Source organism: Crocuta crocuta, unplaced genomic scaffold (assembly GCF_008692635.1).
Source record: "Crocuta crocuta isolate KB4526 unplaced genomic scaffold, BGI_CrCroc_1.0 scaffold96, whole genome shotgun sequence".
Classification (NCBI taxonomy): Eukaryota; Metazoa; Chordata; class Mammalia; order Carnivora; family Hyaenidae; genus Crocuta; species Crocuta crocuta.
The window spans coordinates 516,628-533,735 of NW_027531522.1; the positions used below are offsets into that span (position 1 = coordinate 516,628).

At 43.6% G+C, this 17,108-nt stretch overlaps 1 protein-coding gene across 1 annotated transcript in view; it reads right to left on the reverse strand.

Annotated features, from left to right (window-relative positions):
• Positions 1-17,108, reverse strand: part of APBB1IP (amyloid beta precursor protein binding family B member 1 interacting protein) — a 67,912-nt gene that overhangs the window by 2,869 nt on the left and 47,935 nt on the right. Inside the window, exons 10-13 of the mRNA XM_077772450.1 lie at positions 12,095-12,193; positions 11,389-11,500; positions 2,811-2,914; positions 1-318 (exon numbers count right to left, since the gene is read on the reverse strand). Of these exons, the coding sequence (XP_077628576.1) occupies positions 1-318; positions 2,811-2,914; positions 11,389-11,500; positions 12,095-12,193 (633 nt within the window). The remainder of the gene's footprint in view (positions 319-2,810; positions 2,915-11,388; positions 11,501-12,094; positions 12,194-17,108) is intronic.

Genomic DNA, 17,108 nt, shown 5'->3' on the forward strand with positions numbered 1-17,108 from the left:
TAATGAGGACCCCGCATCCCCTGCAAATGATGGTGGTGGGGGAGGCACGAAGTCCGGGGGCCCTTCATTAAAGTCGGGGGGCGGCAGCGGGAGCTCCTCGTCATCCTCCATGGGTGGCGGTGGCGGGGGTGGTGGCAGATAGTCATCGGGCGGCGCCGGGAAGCCACCGCTCATGCCCTTGGCCCTGGGGGCTGTCGCTGGGCTGCCGCAGACGTCCGAAGACCTTCGCACGGGAGGGGGTGGTGGCAGGCTGGACTTTGGAAGGTGATGGGCCCTGGGCGCTCCTGGGTCGTGGTTACCAAGGGCTGGCTTCTTGTCCTTCAACAGAGCAACCACAGCATGACATCCCCATTGAAAGTTGAGGTCTTGTAGATTTGGGCAGTGTCTGCTTCCCGAGGGGTGGGGGGCCTCCCCTCCTCAGGACGATTCTACAGGCTGTTCATGAGCTAGCTCATCTTTGCTGTGGGTAAGGAGAATGCCTCCAAATGGCCTCTAACATTACCAATAATAACATTATTTAATACTAATCCACCATGTCTTCTTCAGTAAAATGGAACACTTAGTCTCAGTCATTGAGGTGTTTATTAGATTAGAGATGTATCTCCTCCCAGCCACCTTATAGGGGACTAATCCATGTCTTTAAAAGAGCTTTAGTGATACAGAGTTTCGCTAGTTGTATGATTACTTCAGTCTTTACCTACCCTGAGCTCAGCCTAAGGAAACTCAAATGAAAGCAAAATGGCTCTCCTGGAATTCCCACGGATGCCTTGGTTACCAAGACAAGCCACTGGGGTCCTAGGCACTTGCAGCCGTACCATTTTTCTAGGTCTGAGTTGGGCATGTTGTGAAGCTCAATTGTCAGAAGCAGGTGTCTGTAAAATCAGTTTGCTTTTGTACCACACCTCCAGTGGCAGAGAGCTGATTAAGAAGCTTCCCCGAACCTTCCCCAAGTCTCCTGGCTTAGATGTCCTCCTTTGATTAGTACAAGGACCATGTGCTTTAGTTTACAGGTAACCTTTGTAGAAATGTGAGCACAAAGAATAACTCTCCTATAAAAGAACTGTCCTGCCTTCTCTTGCATCAGTGGTTGCTGGCATGCTGAGAACAAAGACGCCTTTGCCCACGACCATAGGCTACCAGGGAGAAGTCAATTATATGCTTCGCTCCCTCTGACATAACAGCTTCAAGGGAAGTGGTGTGTGGACCAAGAATCCACACACCGGGTCCATAGTCTTAGATTGACCTTTTCTGAACTGTGTGAAAGTCAGCTGGCTAATCAGGTATAAATCGAGCATCATAAACTTTACTATTATTTCCGTCTCAAGGTTTTGATCATATCAAATGAGCTAAAGGTGTGGGTGGGTTCTGCAGAGTAAAGTCACATTGCACATGCTATGCTACTGGGTAGAAACCAGAACACTGAACTGGGCCAAAGGCTAACAGAGGTGCAGTCCTTCTGCCAACAGTGGAACAGATGATAGTGAATTCCATTTATATAATGCAACTTCCCCAGGAATTCCAGGCGCTTAGCTGAATCCTTCTGTTAGTGATAATCATCACTGCAGTTTACAATTTATCAGGCTTTCACTCTCTTTTGTTTTTTGTTTCCTTACCAACCTCTTACCACTGACAATTAAATTTAGAAGCTGCTTTTTTTTCCTAACAAAGTGCCTTATGATTGAGTTTTCTATTTTATTTAATTTGCTTAACATGATAAGCTAATTGACTAGTGATGTAACTTAAAAAATTTTCTGAACAGTTTGGGATTTGATGTTCACACAAGGTGAAATGATTTCTATTCTGGGGTCCTTTTGTTGCTTTCAGCATTTTAGAGTGTTTCTCCTCAGTTGGCATTACAGGAGCCATTGAAATAATAATCGCTGAAAGTACAAGGTATGATGTCAGACTTGAGAAGTAATATATATTAGAGTAATACAACTTTTAATGGTCTACAATTGTTTTCAAAAATCGTAAGGAGTTCAATAAATACAATATTAATTGCTTGCACCACTGACTGATGGACAAAATCAGAGGGGAGAATGAAGTGAAAAATTACAGATGGCACAATTATTTAAGGTTATTTTGAATCACATGTGAAAAATATTCAACAGAATAGTAAGTTGAGATGTTACCAATTAGACTAGTAACTATATTACAACTTTCAGCTATAATTTTTAGATAAATTTAAATGAATCTTCATTAATCTCCTTTACTGAAAAAAAAAGTTATGGAGAATGCTATTTGACTAGTATTTTAAAATGTGTTTTCTTCTCTATCATCCTGAGTATGTATGCAGAACATTAATAGAAAAATATAAAATGCACATTTTGTAACAGAACCCTTTTAGTAGTTTTCTAATCTGGTTTTGGGGTTTTTCACATTTAATATAGGGCTTCTGACTAACCGGTTGCTCTAATTTATTCAGAAAAAAAAAGTAAAAATCCCAAGGGCTTAAAACTCAGATGTGACTTTCAGAGTGCTAAAACCACTTGCCTAAATCAAGATCCCTTCAGCCAAAATCAATGGAGTGAAATTAAAAATACTTACCAAGTGTCAGCGTTAAAAAAAATTCTTACATTTTTCTGAAGCAATGTGGTTAACAGTTGGCTTTAACTTTCCATTCTAGCCTGCAAAACTTTAAGGTTAAAAAATCCCCCACAATTATCTATATGAAATTACAGTGACTTCTTAGTTATTGGAACTAGATTTTCTCTTTCCAGAGGAGCAATTATCGGACACCACTAATGGTTTAGAATACAGGCTTACCGCAGACAGTCTGAGAGTGACATCCAGTCCCTCTCTGGTCTTACCTTAGTTGTGTCTGCATGCTTCTGGGCCTCTTCAATAACGACATTTACAGAGTGTGCAGCCTGGGGAACCTGCCCATTGGCCTGGGTGGTACCTGCTTTAGGTCCTGAGAGGAGAGAGTAAAGACAAGAAGAGTGGGCAAGGTATATTCAACATTCTTGTGAGTTCATCTAAAAATACAGTATATATTTCCAAAACAAAAGCTAAGGAGTCCTAAGTATACAGGCCTTACAGTAAATCTGGTTTCTGTGGCAACACTTCATGAGATTCAGCAAAGGTTCAGGAAGGTGAATGCTTTATGTAGGCCGTGACCTCTGGGTTAACTAGGGGCCTGGAGAACAGTAGGTTCTGTTTTCAAAGGCCTTTTGATAACTGGAGAATAACTTTGAAAAACTTTTAAAAAATACCAGTTGTTGAAGATTTTCCTGAAACATATGTTTCAGGGCGCCTGGGTGGCTTAGTCAGTTAAGTGTCCAACTGCAGCTCAGGGCATGATCTCATGGTTCGTGGGATCGAGCCCCACATCAGGCTCTCCATGGACAGCATGGAGTCTGCATGGGATTCTCTCTCTCCCTCTCTTTCTGTCCCTCCCCTTAGTTGAATGTTCACTTTCTTTCTCCCTCTCTCAAAAATAATAAACAAACGTTTGAAACGCATGATTCTAGTTCCATCCCATGTTGTGTGTAGGAACAACTTTTAAACATTATTCTCAACAAAAAGTAGTATGGACACAAAAATTGTAGACAGAGGGAATTGAGCAAAATGTGCACACCCCTGAGATACCCTGGAATCAATTTTTTCCCAGAAAGTCTTGATAAGCACTTATTTTATTTTCTTGCCTTTTAATTTACCCTTCGGCACAAAAGTGAGGCTAACTGAGGTTTTGCAGTTTTGAGGGAATCTGATAGATTTCCTTGGATGTATGTGGATCTCTCTGGGTCCCTCAACAACATTCTGGAGAGGATGGACATCCCTCCACACATGAAAGCCGTTTCTCCAACAACTGAACTGCCACCCAGCCCACAATGACATGAGGTCTTCCCACTGAGTGAACTCAGAGATTGCTTTAGCCATGCTCAGTGCCTGCTATTCTGTCAAATGTTTATGAAATGGCCATTTGCTTGCTTCTTCAAATATTTTTCCAGTACTCTGAGAAACCCATTCATCTACATAACAACTCAAAGAAGGCTGTTTAAGGACATGCGATTGGGAAGAGGGGAATGTTTTATGAAGAGGAGAATATTAACAGGCCCTGAAGTGTCTCTCTGCAAATTATTAAGTACGAAATGAAAAATCTGTACAGGAAAGATATCGGACAACACATTAACCAAGTGGTCAAAATGAATGTTTCCAACGAGGGGCAAACAGATGTCATATGTGTCTGATGTGACACACTGAGAAGGACATGCAGCCCTCACGCAGTATTCCCGCCAAAAATGCACTATCTGAAACGAATCATAAGGAACCATCAGACACATCCAAATGGAGGGAATATCTAAATCACATCCATACTGCCTCAATTTGGATGGGATTTAGATAAAAATATCCTATCAATATTAAATATCAAATTTCCTGGATTTGCTAACTATACTATGATTAGTAAGAGAATAGCCTTTATTTTTAGGAGCCACAAGGGGAAGACTTAGGGGCAAAGGCGTATGATAGATAGATCTACACTCAAGTGGTTCAGAAAAAACATGTCTGTGGATAACATGGAGAAGCGGGAGTGGGGAGAGAGAAACGATATAGCAAATTTGGTAAACAATACTGGAGATCTGGGTAAAGTGCTGGGAGCCGCACTGGCCTCCCTGGATGACAGTCACAGTGAGGAAATGGTAGCGTTTGCACAGCTCCTGCCATGAGAAACGAAAACTGGTATCTCCTTCTGCTACTGGCTCATGTTGGAAATGAGGCTGCTGGTATTGACCAGGCTTCACAATATTCCAGATCAGACCTTTATTCCTCACAGCATACTCCTGCCTTTTCAAAGAGATTTCAGATGAAAACATTGTGGATGATTGTTAAAAGGCTCTTCCTAAGGGCCTTGCAGATCCAAGATGTACATAATAAAGGAACTAAGAACACAAGTTACAATTGAGTCTGGCCCTGAGACAAAGAGCCTAATTTAGATTTAAGGGCAGATATCCACCCCCACCCAATTGTTTCTGCTTGGAGCACCCCCCCACCCGCAAGACATTTGTTATCAGTATTTGGAGTGACTTATTCTGGCCTTGAATATGCTGATTGCTCCCTGTGAAGGAACCTATTGAGGAACTTCTTCTTTTGTGATTAGGGGAGCAGAGGTGTTTCCTGAAAGACCTGTTTGACCCCTGCCCACAAAGAAGTAACTTCACCCTTTTTATGCTAAAAACATTGTCTTGAATGCTAAAGATGCCTTCCTTCCCCATAGGATAAGCATCTAAATCACCTACCTCAATCACTATTGATAAAGGTTATGCAGGAGTCTTCTACAAATCTATGTTCCGGGAAATTCTTACATATCAAAGAAGCTTGTCATCAGAAATCATTGTCTAAGGCAAATGCCACTTCTGTGCTGTCCCCCAAACACTTAATTATAAAACAAAGTTGAGCCCCAGTCAGGGCGGAGATGCCTGCCTGGTGATCAGAAAGACTCTCCGGCCTTTCTCATCCGTCCCTTGCCAACACCATCCATCCTTCAGAGACCCCCTGGACCCCGGCCAGAGCCAGTCTCTGACAGTAAAGGGTCCATGAGGGTTCTTTGTACTATTCTTGCAACTTCTCTGTTGTGTTTGAAATGATTTCAGAATGAAAAAAAGGTATTTATGTCCATTTACGCAGTTGAAATAGTAGAACAGGTTAGAACTGCTTTCTCTACTGTCAGTTCTTTTATTATAAAACCTATGTCCCTCGTTCCGCAAGGGCAGCCACCCTGTTCTGAGTGGGGCTGTCGGAACGTACATGATGGGCCATGTGAATGTGCACGTCTCTCACTCTAAGGCTTACTAAACGACTCTGATTAGCCACAGCTTTGTCTGAAGGTCAGGAAGCAACAGGCCTAAACATCTTTATGCTTTACAATGTTCTATTTAAGATTTTTATAAGACTGTGCACTGTGCCCAGGAGACTTAAACATCTTAGATTCCAAAGTGCTCTATCTTCTCATTTCCTTTGGTCTGTTTATTCTTTCTCCTCCTCCCTCTTATACATATTCAAATCTTTTCCTTATCTATAAACACCTTTGCACAAAGCAAGCAGAGACTGAATCTGAATACTGAAGACCATTGGGGGGATTTCCTTTAAATTTAAGGGCAAAAATTATATTTTCTGTTTGCTTCTTTTGCCCAAACACATACACAGGCTGATTTCTCAGCAACATAGTGTATATTTTTATGTAAGTACGATGACCTGGTCTTTAGCCTTCTGTGAGAACAAACAGAAAATAATAATAGTATCCTTAATGCTCCAAGCTGCTGTCTTTCTATCTGGGGGAAATCCAGTCTTTCCCATGGGCTCTCTGCCCTGTCCTGGGACAAACCATGTGTGCCCATGTAACCCATATATTTGCAGGTGCCACTGACCTGGGACCTAGGTTGTTCTGGGTTCACTGTGTTAACAGTGCCAGCTCTCAAGTGGCAATACAGCCTCTCCCACTGTCTCTCTAGGAGTCCCTGGAGGAATTAGGGGTGGGAAGCTAATTAAGCAAGTATGAGCTCCCACATGTTTTACAGGAGTCAAGTGCATTCTGAGAAGGGGACCAAACCCCACCTCCCTCATTCCTTTTTTAAAATTATGTATGTATGTATGTATGTATGTATGTATTTAGAGAGCTAGTGAGACCGAGAGAACAAGTGTGGGAGGGGAGAGAGAGACAGGAGGACACAGAATCTGAAGCAGGCTACAGGCTCCGAGCTGTCAGCACAGAGCCCAAACCGTGAGATCATGACCTGAACCGAAGTCAGATGCCCAACTGACTGAGCCACCCAGGCGCCCCCACCTCCCTCATTCTTAACCCATGTGGTTTGTGAAAGGCCGATCCTACCACGTGATCTGGCAAATCAGAGGACAGCATGCTCCTGGGCACAGTGAGATTGTTAGGGACAGGCATGAAACAGAGTCCTCCCAGAATGTTTTCAGAGACGGGCATCCTCTTTGTGCTAAGATTTCTAGCTGTGTGAGCAATGTAAGCCTAGAGAGTCAGCAGCAGTCCTTGACATCTCATGGGACAGTGCCTAAGAAAGAAACAGTATCTCGATGACATCACTTATGCCCCTGGATCCTGCTATGCCTGAAAGCAGCATCCCCATAGATGTCCTAGTTTTGTGCATTAATAAATCTCTTTCCCTCACTCTTTGTTGCTTAAAACAGACAGAGTTGGATTTCTGTCAATTGCCATGTGAAGAGTCTGGACTAAAAATAGTTGCTAAAGTCATAAAGTGATTTAATAAGTGCTAAAGAAAAAACCCCTCCATGGCTGTTCTCTAACATGGGGAAAAAAAGCTGCCATTTACCAAGAATAAATCACTTGTTAAGCACTTTGGATACAGAGCAATGTATCCAGTTGGGAAATCATAGCAGAAACACCTCATGATTTCCTTCAGTGTCTGGGAGAAAAGATACTAACTTAATAATCACACAGATTATGAATTATGACTGGCTTATAAAGAACAATTCACTGTAGACTCAGGGATAGGAAGGAATTAGCCACATGAAAGAAAAAACATCACAAACAGAGGTAATAACACCTGTGAATTCCCTAAGAAAGGACAGAGCTTGAGGCTTTGAAGAACTAGGAAAAACAAGTGGCCCATGTGACAGGAACAGGAAGACACTGATGGAGAAAGAGGCAGAAGAGCGGGCCAAGGCTCATATTGTGCAGGCTTAGTTGGCCTTGCTAAGGATTTGGGACTTTGTCTAAGAGCAGTGGGAAGCTTCTGAAGGGCGACCCATGGGGGAGAAATCATATTTACATTTAAACAGGTGAGTCAAGGAGGGAGAAAAGACTGCAAAGGCAGGGAGTTGAGCACCACCATAGGAGGCCAAGTGAAAGATCATGGCAGTTTGGGTTTGATCACAATAGAGGTGACCAGGTCTGGACAGATTTGACCAATATTTAGCGGGTACAATCAATAGGATTTGGGGGTGATTGGATTTGGGCATGAGTGAGCTTTTCTTGAATGTGTTCTACATGAGCAATTGGGCAGATGATGGTATTATTTACAGAAACTGAGACCAACAATGGGGGAGCAAGTCTGGAGGCTGAGATGAGGAGTCCGTTTTTCGGACATCGGGTCTGATGTATCCAGGTGAAGCCACTGAGCAGACAGTTGGATGCACGGTTTTGCAGGGCAGCAGAGAAGTCTGGGTTGGATTTATATATTCGTGGGTGATCAGCACACAGATGGTGCCAGGAGTGGATTTAGACCACTTACAGGGACTGTCAACGAGAACAGGGTAGGATTGACGAGGCCGTGGGCAATTTAAGGTGGAGTAGGAGAGTTAGTAGAGGTTAGAAAAGAGTGACCACAGCAGCTGGGGGGTGTGATGAGAGATCTGGAGTGGGTGCTATTTTTTTTTTTTTTAAGTTTATTTGAGAGCAAGAATGTGTGCGTGTAAGTGGGGAGAAGCAGAGAGAGAGGGAGACAGAGGATCCCAAGTGGGCTCTGAGCTGATAGCAGAGAGCCTGATGTGGGGCTCGAACTCACCAACTCTGAGATCATAACCTGAGCTGAGGTCAGACAATAACCAACTGAGCCACGCAGGTGCCCCAAGTGTGTGCTATCTGGAAAGCCAATAGAGGAGACGGTTTCAAGGTGGAATGGCGTTGATGCTGCTTAAAGGTCAGAGAAGAACAGGGGTTTATAACAGTTGCATTTAGCAGCATAGAAGCCACTGGCAGGATTAGCAAGAGCACTCTCCATGAGGTATTAGAGGCAGAAGCTTGACAGAAATGGATGCAGTGTCAGTGAGGGTAGAGAAGTGGAGGACGCAAATGTGGTCCACCCTTTAGAACAGTTTGGTTGTCAGGTGGGGCAGTAGCTGGAGTCATAGGAGGGTTTTAAACTTATTTGTTTGAAGAAGGGAACAATGATGCGAAGGACTCAGCAGAGCAGAAGAGAATGCAGAAAAGGATGGTATAATAAAGTATCTGTCGAGTCTTTGTCCTGAATTCCTGGCACAGAACTTCTAAAACCTTTGGTATTTCCAAAGTGAGTGGAATATCTTTGCTAGTCAGTGAACCCCTAGGATCACATCTGAGTCTAGGTCATGACCACTTTCTGGTGACCAGCCCACATCACAAGATGGGTCGTGATGTGGGCTGGTCACCAGAAAGACCAACCAGTTGATTAGAGGGCTGGGGCTATGGGCTAACCCAACCTCTGGGGAGGGGACTGAAATCAGTCATGTGGTCAAGAAGAGGACAAAGCAGCTCTGCAGCCAGGACCCTCCTAAACCTTGTCCTGTGCGTGTGTCTCTTCATTTGGCTGGTCCTGATATATATCCCTATGACAAAACCGTAATAATAAAGATAGCACTTTTTGGAGTTCTGTGAGTCATTCTAATGAACCAGAACTAGTGGGGACCCCTGAAATTGTAGCCAGTAGGTCAGAAGCATGACATCTGCAGAAAGGTAGCCTTGTTGGGGACAGGGCCCTTGGTCTGAGCTAACACCAGTGGTAGGTGTCAGAGTACTGCAAAACATCAGCTAGTGTCAGAATCGGGACCAAAGCACGCATGGCCCTTGTTAGGACGTAAGAAAATGGACGCAGGTGAGGGTGGGTGCAGGTGAAAGTAAGTTGTTGCTTTTGGTGGTGGGAAGTCAAAGGAATTCCCATTTGATGGTCCCATTTTTCTTTGCTGAGAGTGAAGGATTTGGGGGTTGGAAGTCTGAGGACAGTGAAGAACATCCAAAACGATGGGTTGGGAAACTAGGAGAATACAGTGACTGGAACAGGTTTGCTTAACATTACTGACATTGGGGACTGGAAAATTTTTGTTGTGCAGGGGCCTGTCCTATGCCTTCTAGGAGATGCAGCATGCCTAGCCTCTACCCATTAGATGTCATAAGCATTGCTCCCAAGGTGTGACAACCAAAAATGTTCCCAGACATTGCCAAACCTTCCCCAGGGGTCAAAGTCAACCTTGGCTGAGGATTACCAGTCTAGAGAAACAGTGAAATCAACAGGCAGTATTAAGGGTCCGGTTGTGTGGCTAATGTCCATAGCTCTGTGGTGGAATCGCTGGCTTCCTCTTTTTGGTGACCAGCCCCATCCTAAAGCTACTTAGGGGTCCCTGTCCTGGAAGTGAATCAGATCTGCCTCCCAAAGAGCCCAGGAGTCTTTACTGGAAAAGAAGCCAAGGCCCCTGGGAGAGATACCCCAGATGGTCTCAGGATGCCTCACCCCAAAGAGTACAAGGGGAAACTTGGCAGCCAAGAACTTTAAGTGGTGTTTCACTCCCAAGCTGAAGATTAATAGAATTAGGAAGCCCAACTCCCAACCAATCTCAGCAACCCTTTATTTAATAAGTCAACAAATATTTACTATCTGCCAGGCCTGTAGGCTCTGGGAACACAGTGTGTGCAACATGGTGAAATGGTCCTTTGTCCTTTCAAGACTTAAGAGTCTGGTAGAGAAAACAGGCACCAAACGAGTGAATGAATATATAAAATAATTATAAATTGTGATAAGTGCTCTGCAGGAAACATTTCATTCAGCATAGATACTTCCGGAAACTCACTGTTCACAGAGTAGCCAGACTGGACACATCTAATGGAAATATCTTTAAATGTTGGGTCAAATCTACCTTATTGCACCTTCCACACTTTCAAGCTGCTTTTACCCTTTGAGCAACAAAGAGAAATATACACTGGCCTTTGATAGGACCATTCTTTAACGCTGAAAAACAATGACCAGAACTTTTCTGCTGTAAACGGTGCCAGTTCTTTCAACCATTAGTTATCATAAAGACAATGTGTTTGAATTATAGCTCAGTCACTGAGAAGACACTAGGTATGTGCTTCTCTCAGCTCCAGTTTCCTCAGCTGAGGAGTGCGGAAAATCATCTATACTTTGCAGGGCAGTTGTTACGAACCAGAAAGAGTATATGTAAAACAATGCATTGTACCCACTTCATCTCTCAGTGTTCTGTCCTCCTTAAAAATATAAACAAGAGGCTATTATGGCATCACAGGATGTGAGATGCAGAATTGGGTACAAGGCTCTGGCCATGGTATCACTGAGCCCAAATACCAGGGAATGATCTCGTCCTTTGGGCAGGCTGTCTGCTGGGTGCTAGGGGAGCTTTGGACAGATATAATCTTTATGCTCTGATGAGACACAGTTCTCTACCAGCTCACCGTATACTAGTGATCACCATCCTGCCCATGAGCATATCATGAGAAAAGTGGTCGAAGCGCTGCTTAAGAATCACTTCTACAACAGATGCAGGTGTATGTGGAGATCACGAGCCTGACCATCAGAAGGGAAAACTACACAGTGCCAACAAAGTTCTGTTTTTACAGAACAAAATGTGTTGGGTAAGTTTGAACATGAGTTCTGAGCTCAGAACAGGTGTGAGAATTTCTTCTTGGCATGGTACCTGTAGGAGGGGGTGCTGGTGGAGCTGTACCAACAGTACCCAGGTTCGTCCGGGAGGCGAGCCCGGCCCTCGCCAGAGCCCGCTGATAGTTATCATAGAGAGTCTTCCCGTACTGGGGAGAGAACACAAAAGAAGCAAGAAAGGACTCCATTTATCCCAGATTCTGCACTCAATTGCAATATACATACTGAGAAAAATAAAAAGTACTTTGTAAGCTACTCTTTTTACTCCTTTCCGGAGTTGTTTTTTTAGAGTAAGGATTTCAACAAAAAATTCACAAATCATTTTTTTCACGTGTTGTTTTTCCAGATTGGCAGAGTCAGTTAATACTTTTATACCTAGACATTAGAGGAGAGCTTTCACCACCCAGTCCTGATTACAGAAGTCTTTCATAAATCTTCTAGTTTCCATGTCGTTGTTTCTTAATTACACACGACGTGTGCAAAGCTCTCCATGAGTAAATAAAGGTCTGAGAAGTCTCATGGGAGAGTAAACCCTTGATTCTCAGGTCACTGGAGAGGTCCATGTTTCTATCACTCTCCGCTGTTTAAAAAAAAAAAAACCCAATAGGCAAATAAATGAGATAATATCTATAGCTCTGATTCGTTGAGAATGGGTCAGCTGCTTCTCAGCAGCACAGAGACTTGACCCAGGTCAGGACACTGGTCTGCAATTCAAGATAGGGTGAGTCCAAATGCTCTCTCACCTTGGCAATCCTTATTCCCATGATCCACTGGTTTAGGGTTCTTGCGTCATCACAGCAGAGATATTTGATATACTGGGACTCCTTCTGAATCTGGGGATGCTAGAAAAAAGTAATTTCAAAGACCATTTATAAACTATTAGCACTTTTCAAAAAAAATTTTAAGACTCTAACAATATATGTAGTTTCCTGATACAGTGGAAAATTGCTACTGGTAGCAGGATTAGAAATTGGGCTATTTTTGAATGGGCTAAATTTTGAAAGGATTTAAGAAATCTGTGACATGATTTATCATAAGCACTTTTTACTATATTATCCATAATAATTTTAATTTCTGCTTTTTCAGCTTTTAAAAGCCTTCACATAGATCACATCTCCTTTCCCACAAGAAATCTGAATCATTTCTCCATTTATCAGATAAAGGAACTTACCTGATGCAATTCTTATGTCACAGAATTAATGCTTTGTGACTCCCAGCCAGTCCTAGGGATATTTAGGGATATTTCCCCTATCAAGAACTCAGGGTTTACCTTTTCTTAGCTATCATCTCCTACCCATACTGGCCATCTTGGCCTTTGGATGGATGTCCCAGGGAAGGAATGTTGTATCTATTCTCAAGTGGCAATGGCTTGGGGTGTTGCAGTAGGGTCCAAGCCTTCCAGGGGCTCACGGTCAGAGGTAGCAGTGACACCAGCAGGCATGAAGAGGGGAGAGACATTGGTCTTTGGTCATCAGATCACCTGGGCCCCTCTTCCTTAATCCTTGTTGACTCTGTAATTTCTGTTGCGTGTGTCTGTCTCTGATACACTGTGTGCCTTTGAACTTTGAATGACATTGTGCCTTTGAACGTCAGTATGAATCTGAGAAGCAACATCTGGAACAGTCACCCTGGTAATCTAACAACTCATTGCTGTCATTGCCCAGAAGGGATAACAAGACCCAGACACACTCTAAGAGCCTGATGAGAACTTAGTAAGTTTTCGTTTTTTGTTTTTTGTTTTTTTAATGTTTTATTTATTTCTAGGAGAGAGAGAGAGACAGCGTGAGCAGGGGAGGGTCACAGAGAGAGGGAGTCACAGAATCCGAAACAGGCTCCAGGCTGTGAGCTGGCAGTCAGCACAGAGCCCGACGCGGGGCTCGAACCCACGAACCGCGAGATCATGACCTAAGCGAAAGTCGGACGCTTAACCGACTAAGCCACCCAGGCGCCCCAGTAAGTTTTCATTTTAAAAATGGGAAAACTGAGGCCCAGAGAAGTTACTATATATTTTACCCCATGGCACACTAGAACCTTGGGGGTCTCCTGTCCTCCTGCCTAGAATTTCTGTATTTATATTAAGTTATTAGGTCAAAATTCCAAACTTCAAAGGTCACACAAAAAATTCGGAAATTGTAAAGAATTCCTTCTTTTGGCCTTTTGACCCAGTTGAGGAAAGTCTACCTTCATACTTTTATCTTTAAATGGACCATTCCCTTTGTTTAGGTCTTTCAGCCCTTGGAATTTGCATCTGTATCACTTGAAGAATGATCTTAGGGTGACAGACACCAGGCTCCCCAATGATGCCTGTAGTTTTCCATTCTTGCCAGAAGATGGCAGCATGCACTCTTGTATGGCTGCTGCATATTTCTTAAGTTATTGGGGTTCAATGCTTCCTCATTAATACTGAATGTTAGATTTTAGCTTTACAAATGTTACCCCAATGATCATCCCAGTTGGAGGCCCTTAAAACTGAAACTATCAACTCGGATAACGTAGCCCAACAGGAAAATCGGATTTGTTAAATTAATTAACCAGAAGGTCACATTGATGACAAGAACACTAAACTGAGGACTTAGTCCTCCTATATGGAGGTCCTATCCTATATGGGATAGGAGTCCATCCTATATGGAATGTGACATTCCACAAATGCCTGCAGCACTCTCTCGAAACACAAAATTCACAAAACCAAACTACAGTCCTTGTTTTTCAGCACCAGAAACACAGCTCCTTAACTTACAAAAGTGTTCTTTTTTTTTTATTTTTAATGTTTATTTATTTTTGAGACAGAGACAAAGTGTGAAAAGGGAAAGGGCAGAGAGAGAGAGGGAGATACAGAATCTGAAGCAGGCTCCAGGCTCTGAGCTATGAGCACAGAGCCAGACATGGGGCTTGAACTCAGGAACTCAAGATCATGACCTGAGCCGAAGTCGGATGTTTAACCGACTGAGTCACCCACGTGCCCCATAACAGCATTCTCACTGATGGTCACCTAAGGCAAACATGAATCTCTTCTGAAGTTTGCTATTTATAATTTTTCTTAGAAAGCAGCTATTATTTTATTTCTGACACATTTAAAAAGTTGACAACGTTACCTTGGCTTTTGGTGTATTAAAATATTTTTCATTTGTTTTTTGGTTCATGCTGCATGAGAGCCAGGTTCCCAAGAGCAGACCATACATCATGTATGCTTGCAGTGAAATGCACAAATCAGCTGTCTGGATAGAAGTATCCATTTAAACAGCACAATAAATAAGTCTTAAGTATGTTATTTATCCAAATAGAGTAAAATGTGTCCATTCCATTAAACATAATGGCTTTTAGCATAAGAACTCTTGAACTTGAGTTCTAATAATGTCTCCTCCTATGATGATGAGGTAGATGTACAGAACTTGGTTCATTCTCACCAACATTCTCACTGACCTCCTTACACTATAGACATACTACAAATGTATACAGGAGACTTAGCATCAGATGACCTCAAAGGTCTCTTGCAATCCTTAGATTTTATGGTTCTAAGATGAACTAATTTAGGGGTGCCTGAGTGGCTCAGTCGGGTAAGTGTCCGACTTTGGCTCAGGTCATGATCCCATGGTTCGTGGGTTAGAGCCCCGCATCAGGGTCTATGCTGACAGCTCAGAGCCTGGAGCCTGTTTCAGATTCTGTGTCTCCTTCTCTCTCTGCCCCTCCCCCACTTGTGCTCTGTCTCAAAAATGAATAAACTACAAAAAAAATTTTTTTAAATTAAGATGAACTAATTTGGTGGGCACAAGGCTCCTTTCTGGCTCTCAGGACATCCTATAGCAAGTCACTGTGCTTGTTTTCCAGTCATGGCTTAGGACCTTGCCAAGGGGTTTACTCCTTAACTGAGCCTTTTGCTGAAAAATTATTTGCAGAGGGGTTTACAGAAAAATGCTGGTTCAGTATCCCTGGCCAGACTCTTGTGCAACTGGTTTGATTATTCCTGACCATAAACAGAGAGAAGCTCTTGTAGGACATGCAGCAAGGCACACAAAGGTCAGGGCAATTACAGAACATTACTGTTAAAAAGGATCTTACAGATCCTCTAAAGTGAGGTAACTATGTGTTACAAATTGGAAAACTATGCCAGAGAGGGTAAGTCATTTGTCCAAGGCCAAAGGGAATGGGAGAACTAAGAACAAAGGACCTATACATTCACCAAATACCTTTGGGTGCTAAGGAATATATCCCTCATTAATAAAGATAAGTAAGAGGCTCATACCATAATTAGGAAGCGGTGACTGGAGGCATTGCTGGGGGAGACGTAAGTAAACAAATATATGATTACCCTATGACATGGTGAGTTTCATAGTAAAAGTTTGAAAACAGAAAGTAAGAAAGGCTCATTGGAAGAAGCGACTGAGCACTGTAATATGTCTGAGGAACATCTAGAAATTCTGTGTGGTTAACGCCTGGGAGCCATGGAAAGGAGAGGCAGAAAATCAGCTCAAGAGAGCCAGAGTCCATGGCCTGTGTCAAACTAGCATCTGGACGTTGTCCTCTAGGTATCGGACATTTTACAAGAGCAGAGTGATACAGGCAGTAACTGGCAGCCATGAGGAAGACGGGCCTGCAGTGACAAGGAAGGACAGACCGAGAGGGCTGGAAGAGAGTCGTGTTGGATGGGAGATCAGATCGTGATAATGGATTGGACAAGAAAGGGAACAGGAGGAACTTCTAGGGAGATTTCTCTACTTCTAGCTTGGAAAAGCAGGTGGGTATTATGGATTTACCTGTGTCCCCTCCAAAGATATGTTGCAGTCCTAACTGCTGATACCTGTGAATACGACCTTATTTGTAAATAGGTTCTTTGTAGGTGTAATCAAGTTAAGATGGGGTCATACTTGGGGCGCCTGGGTGGCTTAGTCGGTTGAGCGTCCGACTTTCGCTTAGGTCATGATCTCGCGGTTCGTGGGTTCGAGCCCCGCGTCGGGCTCTGTGCTGACTGCCAGCTCACAGCCTGGAGCCTGTTTCGGATTCTGTGACTCCCTCTCTCTGTGACCCTCCCCTGCTCACGCTGTCTCTCTCTCTCTCCTAGAAATAAATAAAACATTAAAAAAAAAAAAAGATGGGGTCATACTTGATTAGGGTGGGCCCTAATCCAATATGGCTGGTGTCCCTGTAGGAGGGCCATGTGATATAGAGGTGGAGATTGGCATTACACAGCTACAAGCCCAGGAAGGAATGCCAAAGACTGCTGGAAAGTGTTGGAAGCTAGGAGAGAGGTATGGGACATTTTCCCCTCAGAGCCCTCCAAAAGGAAATGGCCCTACTGACAGCTTGATTTTAAACTTCTGGATTCCTGAACTGTGAGAGCTTAAGTTTCCATTGTTTTTAAGCCAGCCAGTCTGTGGCTCTTTGTCATGGCAGCCACCCCTGACCCCTAAAATGAATACAGCGGGTGACGAGGTCATTCATCTTGACAGGGACTGCAGGAAGGAGGAGTCTGTGAGGGTGGAGGGAGGGTTGAATCACCATCTGACAGGTTATGGTTGAAGTGCCCTTGGACACGCAGTTAGCTCAGGTGTGGGGCTGGGAGAGAAGGGGAGACTGTTGGCTATAGACTGGGAGTTATTAGCATTCAGACGATAGCCAGAGCTGTGGCGGCGAACAGGACTTCTCAGAGAGAGCAGGAGTCTGGTGAGAACAGAATACAGAACCCCGGAGAACATCCCAGTGTGTGAGGGAAGAGGAGGAGCCCATAGAACTGGAGGAGCAGGTGGACGGGGGGGGGGGGGG